A 14,402-nucleotide genomic window follows, 5' to 3' on the forward strand; every position below is an offset into this window, starting at 1 on the left:
GGACAGTCTTCTCTGACTCTGGCACTTAGAACTGCAGCTCACTGGTTATTTTCCTTTTCAGACCACACTCTGTAAACCTCAGAGATGATTGTGTGGGAAAGGCCCAAGTAGATCAGCAGTTTGATTAGGGTGAACATTTGATCAGATAAAAGATTTGCTGCCTTTGGTATACCAGTAACAAGTATACTTTTAAACCTCTTGCAAATTGAGCAGTTTTCAAATTAACTGTATTTCATTCAAAGACACTTAAATAATGGGGTAGTTAACATAATCTCTTAAACGTACCAAAAAAATGTTCTTGCTTTAATAAAACACTCTAAAGACCATTGTTAATGCTTTTAATACCTGAAAACGATCACCTTACAGACTGCACACAAATACAATCTCACATGAATATACAGTAGTGCAAACTGCAAAAATTAAGCAGTTTTGCAACAGATCACTGCTCATTTTGACCTTGTTGGTCAAAAGTTACACATTAATTATAAACAAACAGGATGACTACAGAAATCTGCAGTCATGTTAACTAAGGGCACGTCTCTTATTAACCCGTTTAAAAACACCCACAGCATGTCAACTGGCTGTGATGTGTCACATTTCAAGGAAGGGCCCCGTTCACATTAATTGTAGCACTCATGGTTCCAAGTGTTTAAAATCTCAGGCATTTAAGACAATATGGCACTTAAACCACAAACGTGCAGTTTTATAAATCGTGATAGAGTTAGGTTCACTAGAAACAGCAAAAATAATCAAACAGAAACCGTGTCAATAGAAACATTATTACTGCTCTGGGTTTACATACACTGCTGAGAAGGATTAGGTAAACTACATCTGACAAAGAGAACCGGAGTCAAGGATAATTCCACCTTTGTGACTTTACAGAATATGCAACAGCTCCTAAATATAATCACTGACAAGTCCTAATGAGCCACTTGAAGGCAATGGACAAAATAATAGGAACACCTTGAAGCAGCCTAGGGTGTATTCACATTTAAACACCAGAAACCACACCTCTAGCCAACTTTTGAGCCAGCCTAAACACTGTACGCTTTCAATGTGAACCGCAGTTTGTAGGGTTATTATCTTGGCATAGACTGCACCAATAAGCCACAACAGTAAAACCACCAGTCTAATATTGTGGTGTCACCAAAATCATTTTGGCATTTGTTTAATCTGCTTGCTTGCAGGATGAAGCCTCTCCATCAGATCAGGATTTGGGGAATTTGGAAGCTGGGAATATGGTAAATGGACTGCATTTATTTAGAGCTTTTCTAGTCCTACTGACTACTCAAACCACTTTACATTCAAGTCAGTCTCTCTCACTCACACGAGGAGGTGGGGTTTGGGGTAAATATGCTGCTGGAGGAGGATACTGCCACAGAGTGCCATTGCTTGGGATGCAACAGTCTTTAGGTGGGTGGAGTGTACCAAAGTAGCATCCATATACCATGACCCATAGGTTTTGCAGCAGATCACTGCACCAGTGATGACAACCATTACTCATTTTGCTTGTCAGTGGTTTTTGATGTTGTGGCCGATGCAGCGTTTAATGTTCCTCTTTCTTTATCTGGTAGAAGTCGAGGTGTTACATAAATTATTACATGTCAAAGAAAAAGTAGCTTACCGATAAACGCTAACACAAAAATCCTGCAGTTTTATTATCTTTGGGATTAAAAGGCTCCTCCTCTGGAGCAGAGCAGCAGGCAAGGTGTCCACAACACATCACACTACACCCTAGGACAACTCTAGGATGGCTTTCTTCTCTGGTGTCATGTTCACAAAGCCACCTGTTGGTAACCGTGCTGTCCCCTGCCACATCGAGTGTGACAGTGTGACTGGAAAGGCAGAAGTCATTCAGGCTGCGAGCCTTTGGTTACTGCTCTGACTGCAGAGAGAGGCCAAGCCTTCGAACTCTCTCGTAAAAGAGCATGTAAGCGTTGGAAGACAGCACCTCGTGCAGGCTGGCTTTGCGTACCGAATCGTCTGACATCCACAGCCACTGGCAGCTGAAGGGCGAAGAGCTGCGAGATGAGGAGGGACTGCGGCGGTAGGTGACGAAATGTCCTGAGTGCATGTCACCGTGGTGAACCAGCACCGCCGTGAGCTGGAAAAGGTACTCTGTAGAACTGGAAGGAACGGGACAATTACATGTGGTTTATGATCAGTCCTCGCTTAGACCCTGTGTGGAACAATCTGCATGCACGCTTTTTGGATGCAGTCTTTGTTTCGGTTCATTTTCACCGGTGCGTTCGTTAATAAGGTTGTGACAGACAATGGATGTCAGAAACAATGAAAGTTATTGCTTTGAATGTTATTAAATAGAAATGCTGGTAATGGTATCGATGTTGTTTAAACATAATAAAGGGATACTGGGTTCTTCTTGTATAGTACTTAGTGTAGGTGTATGAGAGCAAAAATAGGTCTAAGACGAAGCTGTAGATTTCCTTTGGGTAGCCTACTTGGCGTTTAAACAATGAAACTTCAGCTTCGTGATAGTTTAGCTTTCAGTAGAAAGGCTTGTTAAGTTTAATACACGCTATAGGGACAAAAGTGTTGGGCCACTACGCTTAATCTTTGAACTGTTTGCCATCCCATTGCCATAGATTTACAAACATCCATCACCTAGCAATGCAGTTTGCCTTTACAAACATTTGGGAAAGAACGGGTTGTTCTAAAGAGCTCATTGAACTCGAGGGTAGAGCTGTAATAGGATGCTGCTGTTGCAACAGGTCAGTTTGTGAAACTTCTTCTAGATATTCTACCAAAAGTGGTATTATTGCAAAGTGGACGTGTTCAAGAACAGCTACACAGCCACAAAGTGACAGACCACATAAAATTACAGAGCAGAGTCAGTCAGCAAAGTGCATACTGTGTAAATGTAATCCATAGTGGCAGCTCCAAACCTCCACTGGCATTAACATCAGCACAAAAACTGTTTGCCGGGAGCTTCATGGTAGGAGTTTCCACAGCTGAGCAGCTCCTGTGGGTGTAATGTGTAGGTGGCCCAGTACTTTTGTCCATATGTGTTGGTTTTAGCTCTACTAGAAAAAAATAAAAATCTGTAGACACATTGATATCTGCTAATTCTGCCAATGCGGAAAAAGGGATTTCAATTACCAGATCACCACTGAATACCCTGATATATTTGAGTTCCTTATTGATTACCTGTAGTCATATGCGAGGCTGAGCTGTGGGTTCACACCAGAAGTGTGAAGGAGGACCGATGAACAAGTTCCATTAGAAAAAGGTTTGTTGTTGTTATGATGCTCTGAATCTGAAACACGAAATACAATAAATGCATGAATCTAATAAACTGAATAATAATAATAATAATAATAATACTACAGATGCAAGAACTCCAACATACCAGAGCCATTGGCAGAGGGTTTTTCTACTGAATCGTCTCTGCTTTCAGCCTTTATGGATTTTGCAGTGCATCTGAGCCGCTGACTCCTCTGTGTGGAAGTGTTGTGTTTGTAATGGTCCATTGATAGATACTCTGCAAACTGCACATGCTCCTGTCGTTTGATGGGGGTTCCTTCACTCGACCACGTCAATCTTTGCAAATGGATGCAAAGGCACTGGGGGAGCTAACAAAGACTGCCAATCATTTACCCTTCAACCTCAAGCTGGATAAGTACTAGCATTTGCCATGTACAGAGTTCCTAAAAGGAAAATAAATAATTGGGTTATTAATGCTTAACCAAAAGAGACTACTTACCTTCCCCAGTTTTAGCTGTTTAACAAATGTTGTCCTTTGGCTTTCTACAACTGGTCCATTTATTGTGGTTGCTTGTTGAAGCTGAGGAAAAATGATCAAAAACTTAAAATTTATACATAAAATCAGCAAAAAATACACCTGTGAAAGAAACAACTGGACCTTTTGTTCCTCTTCAGGCGACCTCCCTACTTCAAATCTTTCACTGAGTAAATCATTTAATGAGAGGATTGCCACAGTATAGCTTGGCACTGATATGGAAGTGAGTGTACCTTGGTGCAGTTTTCACACTCCACTTCTTTGATGGTTTCCGAAGAGATAAAGTGCTGAAGACACTGATCTAGAGAGATCGGCCGCCCCTGAGAACAAGCACAAGTCATATTATAACAAACAGAACAACCATGAAATATACTGTTGTGTACACAGCACAAGATACATTTTCACTTACCCACTGAGGTAAAGGAATGGACAGGGAAAGACTATCAAACGAGTCGTACCGCACTGGACTCTAAAAATGCAAAGCAGAGGTATAAAATCACATCCTGAAAGAAGACAAACAGTAATTTTCCTTTTTTTTTTTTCCCCTCAAAAAGACAAAACAAAAAACTCACCTGTAGCTCGCAGCGCTTGCAGAACATGTTGCTTGTTAACCGGCCATGAAACGGATGCTGAAACTTCCACGGACTTGGTATTGGATGAAGGGGAGCTGCCAAATGAGAATTTCACTCAAATGAAATACAACTTTGTTTTATCATCTAGGTTCTATGATTTCTACTCCTTCTCACCTCGACTTCTGCATGTCATAGTTTTCTCATCTTGATCTGGGAGACTCTGGTATAAAATAAGCACACACACAAAGAATAACTAGACACATATTTCTGATACTTCAACAGCACAGAGACCGACTGAGATTTTTAGAGTGTAGGAGGCAATCTTTGGATTATTATGGCCTACAAACTCCAGATTACAATTGTGCTTCATTGTTCTAGAAGACTCTACAGAGTGTATTGGAATGGATGCAACATGCAAGAGAAATGGCGAGAAAAATGAATTACCTCAAGGGAGTGCATATCAAACAGATTTGTGACTTTGGGCTGACGATCTCGCTCCTCTTCCAGAGAAGATGTAAGGACATGAAACAGCTCATGTGCATCCTAAGAAGGGATGAACCAACACAAACAACGGTTATGAGGTGGACGAGCAAATTGTATACAAATCTAAAGCTGGTGGATCGATCCACTGCTCCTCCAGACATATCCTAGAAGAAGATAATGAACGCTGAGTTGCCCCCAAGAGTGACAGTGTATGTGAATGTGTGTTAAAAAAAAAAAAAAAAAAAGCCTGGAGGCAGATTAAGTTGCTGAATGTGTGTGAGATTGGGTCAATGAGGAAAAGTACTAGTGCACTGCACTATTCATTTGAAATAAAAACAATATCAGCAATAATACCGACTGACCTGCTCTTCAAATGAGCTGATGTGCCATCTGTACAGTCTGAGGACATCCAGGAGACATCCAGCATCAAGAACATCATCCTCACCTGGCTCTTCACTGGATAGCGCTGTCAGTGCAGAAACAACCTCCATGTGAACATTTCAGAGGAACTCAGCATGTCCAGTACACTGTGCTTATATGACACACTGGTTTTATGTACCTTTGAGAAGCTGGAGCAGTGTCGTGGATAGCTGGTTGTCTTTGCAGGACTGGATTGAAGGCAGAGCTGCAAACTTCTCCAGCCACCTGATGAATGACGGACATGCTGCTAAGCCCTGAAGTAACGAGTTCAGAAAGCAGGTGTTCCCCAAGTTTAAAAGACCTGGTGCCATACCTGCAGGGAACCACGAGTCACTGTAGTTTGCTGCAATGTAAACAGTGCCATAAATATAATGTGTGCGCCACACGGTCACAACAGCTCTTACCTCTCTTTCTTTTCTTTCGCTCTGTGATTGGACCCCACAAAACATATACTCCAGCTGCAATCGCAGCAGCTATCCCACCAATGACGCCCCAGTTCTTTATCATCTTGTTTCTAAAAACAACAACGACAACAACATATTCCTATCAACAAAACACAGCAAGGGATCAGACATGGGGGGAGGATTCATAAAAATAGGACAGAAAGGATAGGCATGAGAGTAACATTTAAACATATATAGACTGATAGTTGTATTGATGATGGAGGTGTGTGTGTTTTGTTGTTTTTTGGCCACCATATCTTGCATCACTAAATTTTTGGCACCCAATAAAAGCGATCAGCTCGGATTTGAAACAAAATATGATAAAGGTTCAAGCCAAAAATGAATATTAATTCTCTAATATACCACCAAACACTTTACAGACTAAAGCTGTGAAATATAATTAAACATCAGCTCTGTCATAAAGTTTATTCTTACAAACTGTTTTTTATTAAACTTTTATTCATCAATCCCACTTTTTCTTACATGCCACACTGGTATAAGTCGTCCTAGCATTTGAGTATATAAATATATTTAGAATTTGTAAAATGTTATCCTCTCAGACAGCACAGACAAAACGGGCACAACAATTCCACTCTGATCTACTAACCCGACATCTAATTAGCTAATCTGGAGTAAACGAGGACACGACGAGACTCGATCACATCAAAGAAAACCTCCACCGACATCTGCTCTGATAAAGCTTCAGTTGAACTGCCTGAACTTATGTTTGCGGTTTCAATACAAACATTATGTGGGTTAAAAAAAATTTAAAAGTCCCTGGCGTTACTAATTACCACATCTTTATCAGTAAGTAAACACGACCCAGTTCACATAAGAGGACATACAGGCTAGGTTTAGCTGTAGTAGCTAACTTACCGAGAGCTCCGAGGTAAGGCTACCCTCTGGCCCCTACGTATCCTCCATCAATAAGCACCCACGCTTCTATGTTCAAAAACAGTCTATACCTCATTAATATCAGTGCATATCTCCTGTAGCAGGCTTACTAACTGTGGCATTAAACCAGACAGCGAGTCTGCGCATGTTTCATTTTGGGTCCAACCAAAGCCTACGGCGGCGGCATCGCGACCGCGCTTCTTCCTTCCGCGTGCACCTGCAATTAAGCTGTTTTGTGCCAGGTGGTGAGGATTTACCTGATTACGGGTCCAGTGCCAAGAAACTCCCGAACAAGCTTATCAGAGCTTTTTGCTCTGCACCACAACATCCTGCTCCTTCTGCGGAACTCTCAATGGTTGGTGGTGTGTTTCAGGACGGACCCAAGGAAGAGTGGCACGCCTGTAACGTCATTACCTGCTTTCGTAAGAAAAGAAAAAAAAGTAGGGCTTGAAGCACTGATGCGTTGGTTTTGATTTGATTAGTCTGAATTAGTTTTTATGCTTTCATCAGACTCTTTAAAAAAACAGAATAAAACCACAAAATTCTTTACATTTCACAAATCTTTTAAAATCACACTTCAAGCTGAAACTCAAAACAGTTTTTTTTTTCAAGTTCCCCAAAACATTTTGTAGAACAAAACGAGAGGTTTCACACTTGGAAAAGAAATTAACCCATCAAAACACCGTGCAAGCCTTCCAAATTTCCATAGGTCTTATTTCAATTATTTTCTCCTTTCTCTTTTTACATGTTTTTACAACGTTGTAATGGCCGTAAGCACCTACGAGATCAGATGGTTTTGTTTTTTCAGAAGAAAGACAATTAAATCTGGCCTGTAAACTCTCTAAGTGGCTTTTACGGGAAGTTCAGGAACTTGTGCCCTGCCTCACACTGCCCCTCACTTGTTTTACACATGACACGAGGAAAGTAAAGGATTGGCTTACCCTCTGGTATAGGGCCAGAGCCAGAAGGCAAGTAATCTTTTCCATTGTCCTATTTTCATTTCAAGTGGACTGATAAACACGTATCTGCGCTTTGTTATTTTTTTATTTTTTTTATTTCTTTGTTTAATTTTTTTTTTAATCTAAATTTCAGCTTCTATTTTTTCATATATATAGTTGCACCTGCAAAAGAGGGGACATGTATTAAACGAAGTCCTTCAGTTTTCAAACTCTCTGGTTTTGATTGTATTGCAACTCTTGGAGCTAGTCTCTTCAGAAGTGTAGCCTTTTCTACTGATGATTGGAGCACAGGTGCAACATTCCACCTTTCCTGCTATAAACACACAACCTCTGCATCAAACGTCCCTTTTTGCTGCTACTAAGCTTCATATTGTATGATATATATAAATTGAAAATCTCATACCTTGTACAGTGTATAGGTTTTCTGTATAGCACTATTGTTATAAGTCAGGGGTGGGCAATTCCAGGCCCCGAGGTTTTAGATCTCACCTTGGGTCAACACACCTGAATCACATGATTAGTTCGTTACCAGGCCTCTGGAGAACTTCAAGACATGTTGAGGACCTAATTTAGCCATTTAAATCAGCTGTGTTGGTTCAAGGACACATCTAAAACCTGCAGGGACACCGGCCCTCGAGGCCTGGAGTTGCCCACCCCTGTTATAAGTTATACCGCATCTATTTGTTCTGCACTGTCCACTTTGCTGCCGTAACGTGACTTTTCCGTGAGTGTATGTGAAATTCATTGGCTTAGAAAACAAAATGCCAAAGAAACTTCCATTTATCTCAAAGAAAGCACACGAGTGCAGTTACCAAGCAAGAGTGTAGATTTAAAAAAGGATGTTTGTTGGACTCTTTTAAACAGAAAACTGGTATAGCGCTCAGAATGAAGACAAAAAAGTACTTGGAAACACTAGTGCCCTTTTTAAAGACTGCCAGTTTTGACACGAAAGCTATGTGACTCTAAAAGCGTAAAAGGGAAAGCTTCTACCAGGTTTCCGTCTCACATTTAATCTATCTACACCTGGAATATGATACCTTAAGAGAAAAAAAATCTTCACCTTACTAATTTTTAAACCCTGGTTACGTCACTTGTTGTAACTTATTTCCTAACCCTATTATTATTATTATTATTATTATTATTATTATTATTATTATTTAAATATATAGCAAACTTGCATCGAGTTGTACTAATAGTTTCAACCCCACTCGTACACTCGCTTCTGGGTGTTCTTTCAATAACTTTCACGTTACAGCTTTAAAAATTCCGATTCATCTGTGTTGTGCGTTTCCCGGTCTGGTTTCCAGCGTCAGTGTTGATAACTCGTCATGTGTTGGCTCGTGTAATCAGCAGTCATGCGGTCTCATACCCTCCTGAGCTCATGCCTTTCCGAGAGTCTCGCGCTGTGACTCGCGCAGGGCAGCCTCTCATTGGCTGTCGACGGACACCCGGAGCAGATCGCTCTCCTCGGTGCTGAAATCGCAGCCCGTCGTGACCATGTAAACGGCGATGATGCCAAACGGACCGTCGGCCAATGAACACCAAAATGGACGATGATCTGTTCCAGCTGAGACAGCTGCCGTGAGTACGGTGCAGTCTGCACACCAACGCCTTTTTCTGTGTGTTTTCTCCTCCCGGCTTTGCGTGATTGTCCGACGCATCGCCCTCTGACGGCTTCGCGTCGCCTTTGATTAGCTCCCTGGACCACAGATAGCCTGAAGCTGCTCAAAAGCACCGATCGTGCAGTTTTATTATCCACACATGTGTTCCCAGACAGAAGAGAAACAAAGAACAATAACACCGCGTCTTCTGTCTCCGCTACTGGAGGCATTTTGTTTACAGGCGTAGCATCTTCCTAAGAAACTATTTATTTACTGGAAGCAGATTGGCTGTGATTTCTCAGCTTAATAAGTTTTTTGGGGGGGTTAAACATGATTTTCTTTTTCTTTTTCTTTTTTTACTATGTTTACTGCCATAAGACAATTTATCACAGCCCTGCTGCACATGCGTTAAGGCTGGCCCATGACAGTCTAGCTTAGCCTTAGTGAGAGATATTTAGGAGTCTCCTTTCAGAATCCTGCTAAAAAAAATTAAAATCACATTTTATTTTTGTTTCAAAGGGAAGGTAAACATGTCAGAGCAGTCCACTGCAGCATACTTCCTACTCCCGTGTGCATTTCTTACCAGAGAGATTGAAAGGGGAAATTATAGTCTTTACAGGGGAACACAGACCTCCCCGGAAATCTCACAAACTCATCTGTAATACTGATAGCCTGCTTGCAGTGGAAAGTAGCCTATGTTATGTAATTACAGTGATTAAGACGTCCCACTCTCCGTGTTCTTTTTTAGTCTTTCAGGCTGAGCAAACTATCAATTATCTGCATGTAGAAGAAGAGTATCCCTTCCATCCTTCACATGTGTATCTCTTAGCCTTTAAAAGCTTGTCTGGCAGTGAAGTGGAGTGTGCCAACCTGTCTGCTGGCCTGATATGGTTTCCCCATTGGAGAATAATATCACCCATACACAAAATCAAAGCCAGGAAAAGCTCATATCACCAAGGCAACAGCCTCTGACTCTCATTTGCACTCAGCATTGCTCTGACACCAGTCTTATGAAACTCCTGTGACCTGCCTTATTGCAGATAAGTTCATTCTCCTGAGCTTAGGATAAGATATACTCTATCCTCTTCTTTATGTTTTTTGTAGTGTTGTCCGCTTCCGTCGCACAGGTGAGAGCACACGCTCAGAGGAAGATGTTGAGAGCAGAGAGCAGGATGCAAGGACTGCAGAGCAGACTGATCTGGAGGCTGTGGCGCTCACTGAGGGAGCTCCAGTACCTCGAGAGTTTGCTAATCCGACTGATGGTACAGTATGGCATGGCTTCATTTCTCTCAGACAGCTGTTTTAAGGTCTTACATTTTCCTCCTGGGCTCAGACTCAAGTACAATCTTGCTGCACGCCCTCATTCTCTCAGACACATTCATGGTGGAAGATGCCGTAGAAGCCATAGGCTTTGGGACATTTCAGTGGAAACTCTCCATCCTCACTGGCCTATCCTGGGTGAGAACTGCTCTTTCATTTAAATAAGCACAATACAAAGTAATTATGACAACTGCATATGAATTCACTGAGTATCTTTGTGTGTTTTCAGATGGCTGATGCTATGGAGATGATGATCCTCAGCATCTTAGCTCCACAGCTCCACTGTGAATGGAGACTGCCCAGCCTGGAAGTGGCACTGCTTACATCGGTAATGTCTCTCTTATGTCTGTGAAAGTCCTCCTCTTGCAGTGCAATATGACCGTCCTGTCAGTTATTGATCGAGTTCCCAGGGATGATTTTGTGCTTGGATTAAAACGGAGCCAGCAAATGGCGAAGAAAAGAAGACCTGAGCACACTTCAGATATGTGCTGAATCTTTGCAACCTTAATGAATCTGAAAGTCTTATTTAGAGTCAGAGTGAAATACAGAATATCATTCAAACAAGGAAATTAAGGTTCACTTACTAAAGACACTAAACATTCACATTTTTGTGGCTCAACCAAAACCAAATACTACCGACAGTTTAAGAACAGTGTATAAGAGGATGTGCATGCTATGTCGGACAACTTTTGGCTGCAATCTGACTGGGACTTGATTTTTTTCTGTTTTTTTTTCTTTTCTTTCTTTCTTCTTGATACAGGCAGTGTTCATCGGGATGATGATCAGCTCTTCTCTTTGGGGGAACATATCTGACAAATACGGCAGAAAGACAGTAAGTTCTAATAGCATTCAGTCAGAGGTCCAAATGATTTACAGAGTTAGGGTTTCTTAGTACATACTAGACAACAGGAGTGAGCCGCTTCATTATGCCAGAGTGAGATTTTGCTTATTTATTTATTTAGCAGTGTATTATGTCTTGATTGTATACACATGCAGGGTCTGAAGCTGAGTGTTCTGTGGACGATGTTCTACGGCCTGATGAGTGCTTTTGCACCTATTTACGGCTGGATCCTTGTCCTCCGTGCACTGGTGGGCTTCGGCATTGGAGGGGCACCTCAGTCGTGAGTAACCCTTCATCTTGAAAAAACAAAGCAAAAAAACAATCAAATTGTAATGTATGGCGATTGGGTTCATAATAAAGTGCCTCTTTTTGTAAGGGTGACGCTGTATGCTGAGTTTCTGCCTATGAAGTCCAGAGCCACATGCATCTTGCTTATTGAGGTATGGAGTGCACAAATCTTATATCATTTCAGCACTTAAACCTTCTCAGCCCTAAAACCTGCATTTGCTGCTGTCGTAGATATTTTGGGCACTGGGCACTGTATTTGAGGTCCTCTTAGCGATCTTGGTGATGCCCACTCTGGGCTGGCGCTGGCTGCTCGGACTTTCTACCATTCCTCTCTTCATTTTTGCCATTCTGTGCTTTGTAAGTATGTTGGCAGTCTTGAGCTGCTCTACAATTTGAAGCATGATAGATTACAGCTTTATCAACCTAATTTTTCTTTTGTTTTTTGGTGGGTGGGAGCAGTGGCTGCCAGAGAGTGCTCGATACGACGTGCTGACAGGGAATCAGGAAAAGGCTCTGAACACACTGAAGCGGATTGCCACTGAGAACGGAGCACCCATGCCACTGGGAAAACTGATTGCTGCCAGACAGGTGCGGTGTGCATCTGCAAAAACTCTAAATGCTTTGTGTACATTAAGTACCCTCTATCATACTGCCATTTGTGTTCTGAGGGTTTTTTTTTATGGCTGTTTTTTTTATTTTTTTTTATTAGGAAGATCGTGGGAAGATTCGAGACTTATTTTCATCTCACTTCCGCTGGACCACAGTCCTGCTGTGGTTTATTTGGTAAATTAGCAATTGATAATGTCTTCCTCTTTCTCGAAAACCTTGCGTTTTCATTGTCCAGTGATTTACCTAAAGCAAATCAGCATGAATTGATCTGTGTCTGTTCATGCAGGTTTGCGAATGCTTTCTCTTACTATGGGCTGGTGCTGCTCACCACAGAGCTGTTTCAGGAGGGAGGCGCATGTGGAAGTGAGTCAGATGCTGAGGGCTTCACACACTTTATGGTGGTTATGTTTTTGCAAAAAGCATCACAGACAGTAGGCTGAGTGCTGGATTTGAAGCATCCTGTTTGGTGTAACTCCCTCTAGTGTCCAAAGGTAATAAGGAGGAGCTCCGATGCAGCTTAGAGTGTAAATACCTGAATTCTGACGACTACAAAGACCTGCTGTGGACTACGTTATCTGAATTCCCAGGTACACATCACCAAGCTCTCATAAATTTGTTGTTCAATATATTAAAAACTGTGCAAATTCTGCTCTAAATTATGCACAAATATGACCACCTGCTGGTTATTATGCATTAATATAAATGCCTCCTCTCTTCTTGCTTCAATTATTGTTCTATTGTTGTTTTTTTCATACACTCATGCAGGCACTCATTTTGGTGTCTCAATATGATTGGCTGCACCTGCATTTTTTTTTCTACTATGTGAGAGCATGCAGTTTGATTTTAGGGGTCTGAGTATGCTGATGTTGTACAGGACTGCTGGTGACGCTGTGGGCTATCGATCGATTGGGAAGGAGGAAGACCATGGCACTGTGTTTCTTCGTTTTCTCTATGTGTATTATTCCACTTTATGGCTGTGTTGGGAGGTAAAGGCACAACTGGCCATAATCAGGCTTTTAAATACTTTAAGAATTAGTAATGCTGTCCATTTACTGATACTGATTTATCCCCTGCAGAGCCTCCATGACAGTGTTGATATTCATCGCCAGAGCATTTATTGCAGGAGGGTTTCAGGCAGCCTATGTGTACACTCCAGAGGTAAGATATCTACACAGTGAGCAGTTTTGCTCCTACTGTGTAAAACACATTTGCAGGGCAGAATTAGAAAATTGGCAGCCTCCTATGTATTTCTGAAACTCTGCAGGTATACCCAACAGCGACCAGAGCTTTAGGATTGGGAACAAGCAGTGGAATGGCCAGGGTTGGTGCCCTAATAACTCCGTTTGTTGCCCAGGTAACACTTTGTTTTCCCATGACAACACTGCACAAAAATGTCAGAGTGTTAGTGTCACACATTGTGATTGTCCATGGGCTTCATCCTGCAGGTGATGCTGGAGTCCTCTGTGTACCTGGCTCTGTCAGTGTACTGCTGCTGTTGCCTCTTCGCGGCCATCGCCTCCTGCGCGCTGCCAATTGAGACGACAGGCCGCGGCTTGCAGGAGTCCAGCCACCGTGAGTGGGGACAGGAGATGATGGGTAGGGCCTCTTCCCACAGCGCTGGAGGAGTCCCTGACTCCAGCTCCGGCTCCCAGGGCTGAGGATGCATCAGCTGCAGTGCAGCTGAGAGGAGACCACAGTGAAGAAGAGAAGCAAGGAGAGGGAAGACAACAAAACCAGCTCTCTGTGTTCATCTTTGCCCCCCTTCAATGATCTTCAGTTTAGTCACCGCAGTGGCTGGGAGCCAGGCAACACAGTAGTTACATGTACATGTCATTGTACTTTTTTAGTCTTTTAAACACCATTGCTCTCACAAGTTTGCCACTGTATAACTGCACACAGGGTAATCAAGAAAGACCAAATGACCTACATGAGTGTGAGAGTGAATGGGGGAGGAAAATCGTAAAGAGAGAATTCTAATACTTCAACCAAAGTATTTTAATCAAGCTTTTCTAATCCAAGAGAAGCAAAAGGGATAGCGTAAGGTCAAACAACTATCTTCTTTTCAAAAAGCCTTAAAACTACCTATTTAGCTTGTGGTCGAGAGACCTACTCTTAAACCTATGAGAAAGCTGCTTCTGCTAACGTAGTGGGCGTAGATACATATGTAAGGAACAGCATTATCCTGTGCGCACAATTTGCCTGCTGAAATACACTA

At 42.1% G+C, this 14,402-nt stretch overlaps 2 protein-coding genes across 2 annotated transcripts; one reads left to right on the plus strand and one right to left on the minus strand.

Annotated features, from left to right (window-relative positions):
- On the minus strand, positions 1 to 6,970 carry usp30 (ubiquitin specific peptidase 30). Its single transcript, XM_080893729.1, has 13 exons — positions 6,827 to 6,970; positions 5,637 to 5,746; positions 5,372 to 5,545; positions 5,175 to 5,278; positions 4,774 to 4,872; positions 4,504 to 4,549; positions 4,330 to 4,424; positions 4,167 to 4,226; positions 3,991 to 4,077; positions 3,722 to 3,802; positions 3,368 to 3,590; positions 3,166 to 3,274; positions 1 to 2,126 (listed from the first exon to the last, which is right to left on the minus strand). The coding sequence occupies exons 1-13, from the start codon at positions 6,895 to 6,897 to the stop codon at positions 1,874 to 1,876; spliced, it is 1,512 nt and encodes a 503-aa protein (XP_080749855.1). The 5' UTR covers positions 6,898 to 6,970; the 3' UTR covers positions 1 to 1,873.
- Positions 6,971 to 8,903: 1,933 nt separating this feature from the next.
- Positions 8,904 to 14,308, plus strand: svopa (SV2 related protein a). The gene is made up of 16 exons (XM_080893728.1): positions 8,904 to 9,109; positions 10,234 to 10,391; positions 10,502 to 10,587; positions 10,679 to 10,777; positions 11,210 to 11,281; positions 11,446 to 11,570; positions 11,667 to 11,730; positions 11,810 to 11,935; positions 12,038 to 12,166; positions 12,288 to 12,361; positions 12,474 to 12,550; positions 12,670 to 12,774; positions 13,062 to 13,173; positions 13,264 to 13,345; positions 13,452 to 13,541; positions 13,633 to 14,308. The coding sequence occupies exons 1-16, from the start codon at positions 9,063 to 9,065 to the stop codon at positions 13,843 to 13,845; spliced, it is 1,659 nt and encodes a 552-aa protein (XP_080749854.1). The 5' UTR covers positions 8,904 to 9,062; the 3' UTR covers positions 13,846 to 14,308.
- Positions 14,309 to 14,402: the final 94 nt, after the last annotated feature.

This window comes from Rhamphochromis sp. 'chilingali', assembly GCF_963969265.1.
Source record: "Rhamphochromis sp. 'chilingali' genome assembly, chromosome: 10".
Taxonomy (NCBI): domain Eukaryota; kingdom Metazoa; phylum Chordata; class Actinopteri; order Cichliformes; family Cichlidae; genus Rhamphochromis; species Rhamphochromis sp. 'chilingali'.